The sequence below is a fragment of the Marmota monax genome, unplaced genomic scaffold (genome assembly GCF_021218885.2).
Source record: "Marmota monax isolate L192 unplaced genomic scaffold, Marmota_monax_Labrador192_F-V1.1 WCK01_AAM20220418_F8-fsc00110, whole genome shotgun sequence".
Lineage (NCBI taxonomy): Eukaryota > Metazoa > Chordata > Mammalia > Rodentia > Sciuridae > Marmota > Marmota monax.
This window is the reverse complement of record NW_026694633.1, coordinates 4953366-4967811: the sequence shown is the minus strand read 5'-3', so window position 1 is coordinate 4967811 and position 14446 is coordinate 4953366. Positions and strand designations below refer to the sequence as shown.

At 36.6% G+C, this 14446-nt stretch overlaps 1 protein-coding gene across 5 annotated transcripts in view; it reads left to right on the top strand.

Moving 5' to 3' along the window:
• Positions 1–14446, top strand: part of Pld1 (phospholipase D1) — a 213554-nt gene that overhangs the window by 110323 nt on the left and 88785 nt on the right. For all 5 annotated transcript variants that reach the window (XM_046422926.2, XM_058572275.1, XM_058572277.1 and 2 more), the window contains 2 exons: positions 5399–5480; positions 12596–12706. In XM_046422926.2, the coding sequence (XP_046278882.1) occupies positions 5399–5480; positions 12596–12706 (193 nt within the window). The remainder of the gene's footprint in view (positions 1–5398; positions 5481–12595; positions 12707–14446) is intronic.

Sequence of the window (14446 nt, the reverse complement as noted above, 5' to 3'; positions counted from 1 at the left end):
TGGGTACGGTTTTTTTTTAAAAAAATCTAAATTTTATATATATATATGACAGCAGAATACATTTTGATTCATTGTACACAATTGCAGTACAACTTTTTATTTCTCTGATTGTGCATGATGTAGCATTGCACCATATGTGCAGTCATACATGAACCTAGGATAATGATGTCCATCTCATTCCACCATCTTTTCTGCCCCCACACCCCCTACCCTTCTCTCCTCCCCTTTGCCCAATCAAAGTTTCTCCATTTTTTTCCCCACACCCCCCGCCATTATGGATCAGCATCCACTTATCAGAGAGAACATTTGGCCTTTGGTTTTTGGGGGATTGGCTTGCTTCGCTTAGCATGATATTCTCCACTTCCATCCATTTACCTGCAAATGCCATAATTTTATTTTCTTTTATTGCTGAGTAATATTCCATTGTGTGTGTGTGTGTGTGTATGTATGTGTGTATATATATATCATAGTTTCTTTATCCATTCATCTATTGAAGGGAATCTAGGTTGGTTTCACAGTTTAACTACTATGAATTGAGCTACTATAAACATTGACATAGCTGTGTTATCAGCTATAGTATGCTGATTTTAAGTCCTTAGGGTATAGACGAAGGAATGGGATAGCTGGGTCAAATGGTGGTTCCATTCCAAGTTTTCTAAGGAATTTCCATAGTGCTTTCCAGATTGCTTGCACCACCAGCAATGTCTGGGGGGTTGTGGTTTTATGTCAGTTTTGTTTTTAAAACTTTTATAGCGCTGTTTAGGTGTTTCCATATATGTGCCACCAAGTGGCCAGTCTGAGTGTTGATCTGTTTCTTATTTTGGTTCTCAAATTCCAGTATGCTGTTTTAAAATTAAATCCATGCACATGGACAATTTGTGACTGAGCCAGAGGATTATAAACAACTTTATGGGATTGCTTTCCTGAGCCTCTCCTTCTCCATGGTCTCTCAACTACTTTCTAGTTCACAACCTCCCTTTTTAGTGCTCTAACTGGAAAGGTGAGCTTTTATTTACCCTGTTCTGCCACAAGATTTTTGTGATAGCACACCTGTGCAGAGCCACACCTTGGGAACTTACATGACCCTCTTGGGATCATTGCTCTTCCAACTGGAAAGAAAAGCTCCACACACAGAGTTTTTGTGCCTGTGGGCTCTCTCTTTTCTCTCTTTTCTTTCCTTTACTTTCTTTCTTCTTCCCAGTACCAGGGATTGAACACAGAGGTACTCTAAGCTGTATTCCCAGTCCTTTTTATTTTTGTTTTGAGATAGGACCTTGCAAAGTTGCCTTAGGTAGGTCTTGAACTTGCAATCCTATTGCCTCAGATTCTGAGTAACTAGGATTGTAGGCGTGTACCACCACACCCAGCTGCCTGTGGGCTCTCTGCTACAATTCCTGATGCTGCAGAAAACCCATTTCTTTCTTGTCAAACCTGAACTAGAGGACTTCTATGTTCTCTCAGTGTCAATCCCATTTCCAGATTTTTCTCCAGACCAAGGAGACCAAAGGGAAAAAATAGTAAATGTATCACTGGTTACATGGTACTTCAAATTCTGTTTTTCTTTTTTAATATTGAGTCCTTCAATTCATGAACACTACATAGTTCTCCATTTATTTAGATTTAATATAATTTTTCTCAGCACTATTTTGTACTTTTCTATGTATAGGTCTTATGTATATTTTGTTAAATTTGTCACTAAGTACTTCATATTTTTGGTGTTATTGTAAATGGCATGAAAATTCATTTTCAATTATTCACTGAGCATAAAGAACTAGAAATTCAACTGATTTTGGGGTATTAACTTTCTATCTAAATTCACTTATTACCGCTAGCAAACTTTTTGTAGATTCCTTAGCATTTTTCTCCATACATGATCATGTGACCTACAAATCAAGATGATTAGCCTCCTGCCTTTTAAATTCATATGTCTTGTGTTTTATTCTCCTGCCTTATTGCATTGGCTAAAATCACCAATAGAATGTTGACTAGAAATGGAAAGGTGGATCTCCATACCTTGTTCCCAGTGTTAGGAGAAAACATTCAGTCTTTTATAACTGTGTTTGTTTATATATATATATATATATATATATATATATATATATATATATATATATATAAAAAAAAATTTTAAAAGCTTTTCATTATATATATATATATTTTTTTTTTAAACAATTATTTTGTTTATTTATTTTTATGTGGTGTGAGGATCGAACCCAGTGACTCACACATGTGAGGCAAGTGCTCTATTGCTGAGCCACAATCCCAGTCCCGAGATATATATTTTTTATAATGGCCCTTTACTGAGCAAGTTCATTTCTAGTTATAATTTGTAAAGAGTTTTCATTGGGAATGAAATTAAACTTTGTCAGATTTTTTTTCCTACAAAATTTATTGAAGCTGTCTTGTGTTTTTAGGATAACCCTATTGGTTCTAAGATACTATCATTTTTATAAGCTGCTGAATTTTTGGTAAAAATTTTCATTGTTATGGTCATATTTAATGCTGGCCTCTTTAAATGATTTAGTATTGTCTCCTACTTTATTTTCTGAAAGAGTTTGGGTAGGATTGACATTTCTTCCTTAATTATTTGATAAAATTTACCTATAATTTTCCCTTGTGAGAAAGTTTTAAAGTATGGATTTAATTTTTTAAAGATAAAGGATTAATTTGAATTTCTTTTTGTTACCATTATAGAATTTTTTTCAAGGAATTGTCCATTGTATCTAAATTATCATAAATACTGGCATAAATTTATTTATAATATTCTTATTAAGCATTTAATATTATTTTAATGTCTATAGGGCTTGTAGTGGTTTCTCATCCTCATTTATTTCATATTGCTAATTTATGCTTCTTCCTTTTAAGAAAATTTGCTAAAAGTTTACCAATTTTAGTGATATTTCTTTTTTTTTAATTTTATTTTTTAGTTGTAGCTGGACCCAACACCTTGATTTTATTTACTTATTTTTATTTGGTGCTGAGGATCAAACCCAGGGTCTTGCACATTCTAGGCGAGCACTCTACCACTGAGCCACAACCCCAGCCCCAATTTTAGTGATATTTCAAAGATAGCTTTTCATTTTATCAAATTTACGGTTTCTCACTTTTATGTTTCATCAATCTTCACTTTTACCCTTATTATTTTCTTCCTTCTTTTCACTTTGACTGTAACTTGTTCTGTCTTCTTAAGCTCTAGAGAATCACTGATTTTATTCCTTTTGTTTTCTCGTATAAGCATCGAAAGCCATAAAAGCTTCCAAGTAGTACTTTCCCTTAAAGGCACATTTTTTAAAAATATATTTTTAGTTGTAGATGGACACAAAACCTTTATTTCATTTATTTTTATGTGGTGTTGAGAATCAAACCCAGTGCCTCCCACGTGCTAGGCAAGCGCTCTACCATGGAGCTACAATCCCAGTGCCTGAAAGGCATATTTTAACATCTCTGAAGTCAGGGTGCATTCTACACTCTGTACCATCTTATAGTTGTAATTGTCATCATTTTTTTTCTTGGTGGTACATATAGTAATGATGCATGTTACAGTCATTGGTGTCCAAGGGTCAGTGAAATGCCATATTATGCTATTATTTTGACTTGCATAGTAAAATATGTGTGGTCCTAATATCAAGATGCCTGGTAAATCATAGCTGCTTTCTCCCTGCCATGTGGCCATTATTTGCACTTTGTTTATAGTCTGATTATTTGCCTTATATCTTTTTATGCATTTTCCTCAAAACTGAGAGCCTCTTGGGAGCCATCTTAAGATCCTTCAAACTATCTAGTAGAATACTCTGCATTCTGGGTACACAATGCTTATGGGATAAGTAATGTAAAAAATTTACAGAGTATACTGTTGAAAGTGGTCCCCAACCATAATTAGTGTGTATCTTAAAAACATTGACAGGATGTATATGGTATTGGATATCTCCAGTAAATGAATATCTCCAAAGAGTAAACTAGCAGTGCACTTTTCTACTTAAAACAGGTCTCTCTTAAATTCTTTGATCTTTTCCTATCAGTGGCCGTGTGTCATTTATTTGTTTATTTGGACATAAACTACTTTTGAGCTTATTTCCTACTCTAAGTATTTATGCTATATGCCTGCCTCTCTTTCTTTTTTAGGCTATCCAATGTGTTTCCTTTAGAAGCTTTAACTTTTTTTTCCCATTCAATGAAATAGAGTAGAAAAATGATTTCTTCTCTTTTTGGCTCCCGTCAACCCTGTTGTTTCGGTGTGCTTAGGGAACCCCCTGGCAGGACAGTGTCCAGTCTAGAATTCTAGGAGGCTATACTCTGCACTGTCCACTCACTCCTCCAGGCCTAGCATTCCAGAGAAGAGCTCTTTGACTGCTTGTTTTTCATCTTTGTAACAGAGTGGCATTGAATATAGATTTAGTTCACACTGACTTTAAAGCCCACCCCAGGGGAAAGCATGACTGCTGTATTCTGAGCTGCCTTGTGATAACACCAAGGGAGAGGAGCCCAGAGAGAGGCCCACCCTTGCACTGGGAGAATTTCACAGATCGGCACACCTTCCTCCATCCATGATCAGACAGCCTCTGACTTCCATGGATGCTGCTGCTGGCAGAAGAAGTCAGTGTGCATGTGTATCAGTCTGCTTTTGGCTTGAGGTAACCGAATGCTCAGTTAAAGAAGGCTTCAACACTGAGGGTTTATTCCTCTTATTTAATGAGAAATCTAAAGTTGGGCAATCGAGGGCTGAAGGAGGGTTCCGATCTTCCCATTAGAATTTCAGTATGGTTGCACCACTGTGAGCGCTTGCCTCCATATAAAGCCCATCCTAAAACTGGAGGGGGCGGGCAGGACTTTCTCTGTGTATGCACATGCCTACATGTCTCAAAAAAAAAAAAAGAGGAAAAGCATTCTCATTAACCCCAGGCACCTACTCATGTATATCTCATCATCCAGGATCATGTCACAGCATGCTGTAGCTACACAGGAATCTGAGAAAGGTAGTATTTAGGATGTTCAGATGCTGTAGTGGGATGCAGGCGCTGACAGCAAGGAGGGGGGAGAGTGGAGAATGACTGAAGGGTGAGCATTCGACAGGATCTGCATGTATATAAGTGTATGTGTGTGTGAGAGAGAAATGGACATAGAGTTGTGGGGTTTTTTGTTTGTTTGTTTGTTTTGGGAGGGCTAGGTACGAACTGGAGATTGAACCCAGGGCTTCACATAAGCTAAGCATGGGTCCTACCATTGAGCTACATCCTCAGTGATTGATATATGGTTTCTATTTCCTATGACGTTACTCATGGACCCACCACAGTAGAATATGGTGATAGCATCTGGTCTAAAACTGCCTTTGATTTTTTTGACATGATCAAAACTGTATATTTTGTTTTAGTGACTTGAAGTCTTGGTTTTATGATTTCAGGTTGAGTCCAGAAATCTTCCTGAAACGCCCAGTGGTGGAAGGAAATCGTTGGAGGTTGGACTGCATTCTTAAACGAAAAGCAGTATGTATTTTCTTAACAAATGCTGATATAATTTTTAAAATGTGTGTTGCCTCTGAATTCTCTTGTCTTTTTCAAAGCCCTTCCTGTATATTTACAACGTTTTACCGTAGAGTTCAATCTAAAACAGGTTTCTGTTTTCCAGTTCATTTGGGTCTGTTTTTAAATTACTTTTGAGTGTATAAATATTTTAGCCTAATTCATAGCCCAGATCATACTAGAAGCTCTAATTTATGTTGGTTAGTTATGACCAGTTAATTTAATAGGTCAAAAATTGTAATAAAACTTCATCGGTGAATAATTGATGATGAAATGAAACACAGCCTTTATTTACTTCATTATCTGTCATTAAGCAGAGGACAAAGGAATTTGGAGAACGTTTCAGTCAGATGGGGCCAAGCTGGTATAGAGGAGGATAGTAAAAATCAATGGGATTTTGTTTCCAATTTGGGCTCAGTTCACAGTAATAATATGAAACATTTCCTGCAGATTCTGTGTGAGCAGTGAGGATATCTTTTTGTTATACAAAGTGAATAATTGGAGCAGTGAGAGCTCAATCAATCATGACTGCATTCATGTTGCTAATGGATTATGTTTGTGTAGTGGACCTTCCAAATTAAATTAAAATGATCTGGGTTTGTTACCAATCATGTTCAGATTAGTGAGTGCTCACCTTGTCGCTCCTATTTGGAACTGTCTTAATCTTTTCTTTCATTTTTTTCCCCTGTCATTGAACATTCTAGTGGATTTGGATACTGAGTAACGAAGGGATAGTGTTTCTGTTTCTCATAGGCTCCACTGGTTTCTTCCTATCTTCTAAACGAACCCTTTTCCCCCACTCATTCTCCCCCTATCATCTCTGCATGCCTTTATATCAGACCTTCCACCGATGTCCACAGACAGTCAAACTTCGCAGCTGATACTAAGGGAAATACAAGTTGATCAGCTCTTTTCAGACACATATTCTACCAACAACACCTTTTTGATGGACAAATTTGTTCCTCTCACAAAATTGGAAATTCAGATCCTGATAGTCATTATTCACATGTTCTTTTAAAAAATCAGTCACAGAGGGTCTCCTATGAGCCAGGTACCCCAGGAATCAATAGGCAGGGTGTCTCAGTGAATGGGATTCTGGCCCTGCCCATGGAGGTCTTACTGAAGGAATCAGGTCCTGGGCTCACACCTAGCCGTACCAAATTTCTTTCTACCTACTGAATGGGCTGTGACTTTCCCCATGTTTTTCTCTGTGAAATGGCAGCTTTCCCATTTCCCCTCAAGATTCCATTTAGTCAAACTTCCTAGTCATGCCTTGCTATCTTCACTCGTACCATGAAGTCCTCTCCTCAGAGCGTTTACCCAGTACTTCGCTGTTTTAGGTTTCTGTCAATACATATTTGATGAATGCCTACTATGTGCTGAGACTTGGATAATCATATTGAGATGTATTTAAATAAAAGCCACAATTCCTGAGCTGAGGGAGCTTAAAAAGCAGCACATGTATCAAATTGAGTACAAAGACAGTGCCCAAATTCAAAGGCAGGAGGAAGAGCATTGGGTAGGTCTGGTTGGGGAGCCCCCCACAATATGAATAATGGACAGCATTTAGGATGGGCCAACAGTTTTGAAAAAGAAAGAAGAAATTACTAGGTGCAGTAAATGTTGAGGGAACAGGAATTAGAGAGGCTGTCAGTCACAATGAGGTGACAAGGCTGTGATGCCTTAGTGTTAGCATAGGCAGGATGGACTGCAACCAAAGTGCCTGTTTGCAGCTAGGATGTGGGGCTCTGGGAGCCAAGCCAGTGGTTTGGACTTTATGGTAAACAATAAGGATGTTCTGTGGGGAAGTACAGGGTCAAAGTGTGGGGGGTTGGTCTTATCCAAATGGTGTTCAGGAAAGGTGAGAAAAAATGGGGAGAACTCAAATTCTGAAAGGTTAATTCTGTTTGTTTTGCAATGCTGGGGATCAAATCAAGGGCCTCTAAGTGCTGTACCACTAAGCCACATCCCAACCCTAAAAGCTAAATTTTAAATTCTCTGAGTGTGAGGTGTCTGTAGGAAGCCTATGTAAACTTGAGAAAGCCTGAGGAGGACTCAGGACCATCCTGCAGGCCTGTCTCTTACCCACTGTTAACTGGCAAGTGTTCTCTACTGCCTTCGATGTACCTGCCTGGTTGGTTGCCTTTATGCCACTGGTGTGGCTTCTCTTTGCTTTTATGGCCCATGAACCCTGGTGGCTACCGTGACCACGTAAGCATTATTGTTTGATAATGGTGCTTTGTTTCCTGTTCGTCTACTTTCTGAAGTTTGTAATTTTTAAATTATGGAAAATGATTTTTAAATTTCCTAAGTAAATAGTAATACTATTAAAAATTGATGTCTCAATGGTATATTTAGTGGATGTTCTTCCCCACTTAATCTCAAACATATGGTATTTCTTCTTTGGTCATAAATTTTTAAATACTCATATCATTCCAATTTGACATTTCATATGCATATAAACACTGCTTTTGCATAACTAATTTAGTTTCTGAAAGCCACATACTAGTCTTGCAGTGTATAGGATTGAAACATAATATTTACATTAATGGGTCCCACCGGTCCACAAGGTTGATTAAAATGAATGCTTTTGTTTTTATATCTTGTTTTGGAGGGATTTTTTCTTTTTTTTTTTTTCTCTCTCTCTCTCTCTCTTTTTTTTTTTGGGGGGGAAAGGAATTTAGAAAGCATGTCTGCCCCATAGCAACATATAGACATCTCTTATAATGGCTGTTTCTTATGGGAAAGTATAATATTTTGTTGTTCCGGTTATAGCCAAGTTGATATTTTCCTGTTTCTTTAGCTTCCTGCTATTCAGTGTCACCATTTTCAATGGGGGAAAGCCAATGTCAACAGGCAGAGTGTTCACAGCTTTAAGAAAGCAGCATCCCAGGGGTTCCACAGTTCTTCATTCACGGCACTAAGAGATAATACGTTGTGTCATAGTTATGTGACCACGTGCCTGCACCCTAATAGTGTGTTTCAACCTTAGAAATAAGTGATATTCCTTATGAGAACTACAACGTGGAATCTTCAAGTGCAGTAACCTGGAGAGGCACAGAAGAAGGTTTTTTTTGTTGTTGTTGTTTTTAGGCTGAATTTGTCTGCAGGTTTCTTTCTTTCTCTCTTGGAACACAAGGCACATGATGGAGCTGTAGCCATTGATCAGTAAAAGGGAAGGATGTCTGTGTCTGAGAAATCACACAAATAATCACATCCCTGCACAGAAAACCAGTGGACTCTTACCAAGCTGTAGGCCAGGATGGCTTGTATGGAAGGGGAGAAGGTATCGTTCACCTTCAGGACCATGTTTCTAACAAAATGGGTTAAAACAAAACAAAAAAAGCACATGAGCAGTTGTGCTGTTATATCCCAGTGCTTCTTGCTTTTAAATAGTGAGAATGTGATTGTTGCTTATTCTTTGCTTTTCATTTTCCTAATATATTGCATCCCTGGGGAAGTCCTTGGCAAATGATAAAATCAGTGATTATCCTGTAGTGCAGGGTATGTAAGGTAAGCTATTTTCAGACACTGGGTGAATTGGGCTGCATTTAGAAAATATTTGAACCATACATTTTGAATAATCAGAAAAAAAGTTGATCAAGAAAAAAAGTCTGTTTGATTTCCACCATAAATGTTAAAAAAATTATTTTCACTGTTTTTTCAAGTATTTTGTATATCTCACTACAGCTTCTCAAAATTCCTACTGTTGATCATGTTGTGTCTGCTGTACTTGATGAGACACTCATTAGAAAAGAGGGCAGAGCTTGCATCTTTTGAGACTTATGTTTCGTGGGGTTTATTCTCTGGGACCTTTGGGTTGAATTGGTTAGTTCATTGGCAACAGGAAATGTGGCATTGCAGAAGAAATATCCCTCTCCCTACTTCCCCTATTGGTATTTGGCTTCCTCTTCTCTGAGCAAAAAGTAATTTCCTCTAGGGCCACTCAAAGGCATTAGTAAGAGGCGGGTGTTTCAAAGTGTACATTTTTAAATTACAGAATTAATGTCAGTTCATTTTGTCCATTTGCCTTTTGATTTGCAGAATTATTTCTCACGTTTTATCAGCCCATACTATCACAACAAAGCAAATACCTTTGTTCCCAAGGAACTATTTTCTTCTGTTCTTGATAGAGTTCAATAGTGTTGGAATACCATGACCAAAAGAAGAGAAAATTACTGCTTTATTGTCACAGAAATCTTTTCAGTAGTTAGCTATTTATTGTGGCTATAGGTGGAAGTAAATTATTATAAACCATATTTAAAATGACCTTTTTATATTTAATTACTTCCTTGTTAGTCATTTGTATTTATGATAAAAAGACTTAAAAGTCTCTACCCTATTTCCTTTAGAGTTAATTTATTTAAATGAGAAAAGCAATAATGTAGAAGAAAATGTCAGGTATTAATAAATGGAAGGTAATAATGTAATCCATTAGTGTTAACATCTCTGTTATTTAAAAAATCCATTAGTTATGCAGGTAAATGGAAAACTGCAGGATTCAGGCCAAGTTCCTAATTTGCAACTACTGCCCTGCATGAGTAATAATGTCTTCAGTCTAAGAAGTAGAACTTCATCCATTATAACAAATGAACCATGATGAAAAATGTCAGGTGTAAGAGTCTATAATTTAGGTTGAAATTTGGGGTTTTAAGCTTTATATTCTGTTTTTCATTGGGAAAATCTCTTTCCCTTTTTATTTTGGTAACCATTATTCAGGGCTGAATCCTGAAATACTCAAATAGCAAAATAGACCTGAACAGTAGAGGAGAATAATAAAATAATCTAGTTCTACTTTACAGCTCCCAGAGCAAAGGTGAACTTTCTGGTATTCAGATCTCCTTACTGTATACCAGAATGTAAATCTAATGTGTCCCTTCAAAAATATATACACTTTCAGATATCGCTAACATCAAGAGAGATGGGATATTAGCATTTTGAAGTGATGTTGTGTTATAAGGAATTCAGGACCCAAAACTTTCATCTTAGTATTGACAGAACAACACTAGGGGACTGTTATGTTTTTTTCTAAGATTTTTATGTTCTGTGATCTGCTACCTAAAAATATTAACTTTGATGTTATTTCACATTACAGAGCATTGCAAAAATATTCACTTCTTATGCATTAGATGAATTCAACTCAGTAAAACTTCTTAAATTTTTGATTCAGATTTCCATTGTGAACAATGACTAATTACTGTGAAATGTTAGTTTAAGCTATAACTAAATAATTCCTTGTCATCATAGTTTATTAGATAGAGTGGCATCTCTAACACTCTAGAAAGTATTATGGAAAAATTCTTGCCTTTAATCTCTAACGTGTTAAATGCCTAGGTATAATTTAGATTTGTAGTCTTTTAGGCATGTGGTTATGTTTCAGAAAGCTTTCAGATCTGCTGGGTAAAAAGAATGCAAATTAAAACGGTACAGACTGCAGAAAAATCCTGAAGGTACAAACCAAAAAGTAAAAAAGCAATCCACAAATTGGGTCTGAATGTTTCCTGGCAGAAATGGATCTTGCCCTGTGTGTGGAAGAGGGTCCCAACAAGTGGACAGGGAAGACAGGAGGCTTCAGGTGAGGGGGCAGCTTAACCTGGTCCAAAAGCCAGTCACCACCCAGACCTAGTATAGAAAACATTCATGTTTTCCTGTACCAATTGTTGGACATTGTCTCTTTAATGGTTCATATTAATAATGTTATTTTAATATTAGAGTTTACCCAGCACTTTTTAAAATTTATTTTGGTAATGTTGCATGGATCACAACAGCCTTGTCTCTTTTCTTTTAGATACAAAATCTAAGGATGCACCTGTGTTAATTTGTGCCCATTTTATTCTAAACTCCCATTGCAATTCAGGGACTTTTTTAAATGCTAGAGAAACTTCCTTCTGAAGATGTCCTTTCACAAGTGAAGTAGAGATTGATAATCTCCTTGTGAGTTAAGAGGATGAACCAAGATATTTATCTTTTAAGATATTTATCTTTTAAGATTAAGGAATACTTTCTCCATTTCCCTGCATTAGAGCAGATTATGCTAAGTGAAGTTAGTCAATCCCCAAAAAACAAATGTCTTCTCTGATATAAGGGGGGTGACTCAAAATGGGGTAGGGAGGAAGAGCATGAGAAGAAGATTACCTCTAGATAGGGAAGAGGGGTGGGAGGGAAAGGGAGGGAAAAGGGGAATTGCATGGATGATGGAAGGAGACCCTCATCATTATACAAAATACATGTGTGAAGATGTGAGAAGAAAAAGAATAGCGTTACCTTAGATTAGATAGAGAGAAGTGAGGGGAGGAAAGGAGAAGGTTGGGGTCAATACGAAGGATAGTAGAATGAAATAGACATTATTATTACTGTGTGTGTGTATGTGACTGCATGACCAATGTGTTTCTGCAACCTGTATATCTCAGAAAAATGAGAAATTATATCCCATCTGATTCAAATGTATGATATGTCAAGGTCATTGTACTTTCATGTGTAACTAATTAAAACAAATTTTAAAAATGTCAGAAACACACACAAAAAATAAATAAAAATTTAAAATATTAAAAAAAGGAATATTTTCTCCATTTAAATAAAAATTTTAAATAAAATTCTATGAAAATACCTCCCCACCCAACACTTCAGGGATATTTAGCATATGCATTGTGTCTAAGTTTCTCATCATTATTATTTAAACTAGTTGAGGTATGATATTAGTAAACAGACAAAATCCCTAATCCTGTCACATGGCTCAGGTTAGAACTTCCCTCAGTGATAAGAGTTGGGGAAAATTAAGAATGCAGGACTATAGGACATGTTCAGCAGTTGAGGTTACTATTTCAACACTCTAGATCTGTAATCAGTTGAATGTGGACACTCTTTTGATATAAGTGGTAAGAATGCAAATATAACAATATATATATTTTTATATTTCTGTCAATGTATAGTTATATGTCACCTCTTTGTATTGCCTTTTTCATTAAATATTTTATTGTACCTATTTAGAAGAAAGCAAGTACAACACAGAGAAAAAGAAGAAAAGACAACCCCAGCACCTTCGGAGACACTCATTCTTCATGTGTTTTCTCTTGTGGCAGCAACAGGGTGTGCGGATCTTCATAATGCTCTACAAAGAAGTGGAGCTGGCCCTGGGGATCAACAGTGAGTACACCAAGAGGACTTTAATGCGGCTGCACCCTAACATAAAGGTATCTACCTTCATCCCAGTCACCAGTGTTTCTTACTGTTCTGTGGGAGTTTTTAGGATGTGATTTGCTCTGGGTGGTCATCATCTATACACTTCCCTAACGTTTTGATTAAATAGATTTCAGTCCTCAGAAATAAAACAAAATACTATCCTTTCTTACACTCCCCACATGCACAGGGGTGGGCAGATCTCCCTTCTGTTTCTCTAAACCTAATTGAAAGTGATAGTTGAATCAAGAACATGCTTCCTACAGTTGTTTTAATATTCAAGAGCCCTGTCAAGTTCTCGAGATTTCTCATTAAGTTGTCCTGGAACCACGTAGATGTGACATCCCTGTGGAATCCCTGTATCTTTGATGGCAGCAGAGACCTCTCTTAGGATTTAAAATGCCTTCAAAAAAAAAATCCAATAGTACCTAGTATAAAATATGAATAAAGCAAATAACAGGATAAGCAATGTGAAAAGGTTCTTTGAGATTTCACCAAAGACCTAAACCTATCAAAAAATATCATCCAGTCATTGAGATACATCAAGACATAATGAATTAGTGAATCTCCAGCAGGTTTAAGAGGTATAGCAATTACAATTTTCATTTGGTTCAAAATTCCCACAGAGAATGAGTTGAGATGCATCATTTCTAAACATTCATGGTTCATTTACCAGATTTCTGTCTAGCACTTACTAAAGATGTAAATTTTGTAATATCAGCAACTGAGAATAGTGAAGAGGGAGCTGTTAAATGAGCAGAGTCTTTATATTACTGCAGTCAAATCAGTATAAATTCAAATTAGACCCACATAACTACAGTTACATTAGAAACAAAGATGCCAAAACATACACTGGAGAAAAGATAGCCTCTTCAACAAATGGTACGGGGAAAATTGGAAATCCACATGTAACAAAATGAAATTAAACCTCTCTCTCTCTCACCATGAACAAAACTCAACTCAAAGTGGATCAAGGACCTAGGAATTAAACCAGAGACCTTGCATCTAATGGAAGAAAATGTAGGCCCAAATCGCCATCATAACTTTCTTAATAAGACTCCTGTAGCACAAGAATTAAAACCAAGAATCAATAAATGGGATGGATTCAAACTAAAAAGTTTCTTCTCAGCAAAAGAAACAATCAGTGAGGTGAATAGAGAGCCTTCAGAATGGGAGCAAATCTTTACCACAAGCACATGAGATAGAGCACTAATTTCTAGGATATATAAAGTACTCAAAAACCTTAACACCAAAAAAACAAATAACCCAATCCAAAAATGGACCAAGGAACTGAACAGACACTTCTTAGAAGAGGATATACAGTCAATCAACAAACATATGAAAAAATGTTCAACATCTCTAGCAATTACTGAAATGTAAATCAAAACTACTCTAAGATTTCACTTCACTCCAGTCAGAATGGCAGCTATCAAGAATACAAATAAATAAAAATAAAATAAAAGCTCATCAACAACTAAAAAAAATTTAAAAAAAAGAATACAAACAACAATAAGTGTTGGCAAGGATGTGGGGGAAAAGGCACGCTCATACATTGCTAGTGGGACTGCAAATTGGTGCAGCCAATCTGGAAAGCAGTATGGAGATTCCTTGGAAAACTTGGAATGGAACAATTTGACCCAGCTATCGCACTCCTTAGTTTATACCCAAAGGACTTTAAAACAGCATACTACAAGGACACAGCCATATCAGTGTTTATTACAGCACAATTCACAATAGCTAAATTGTGGGATCAG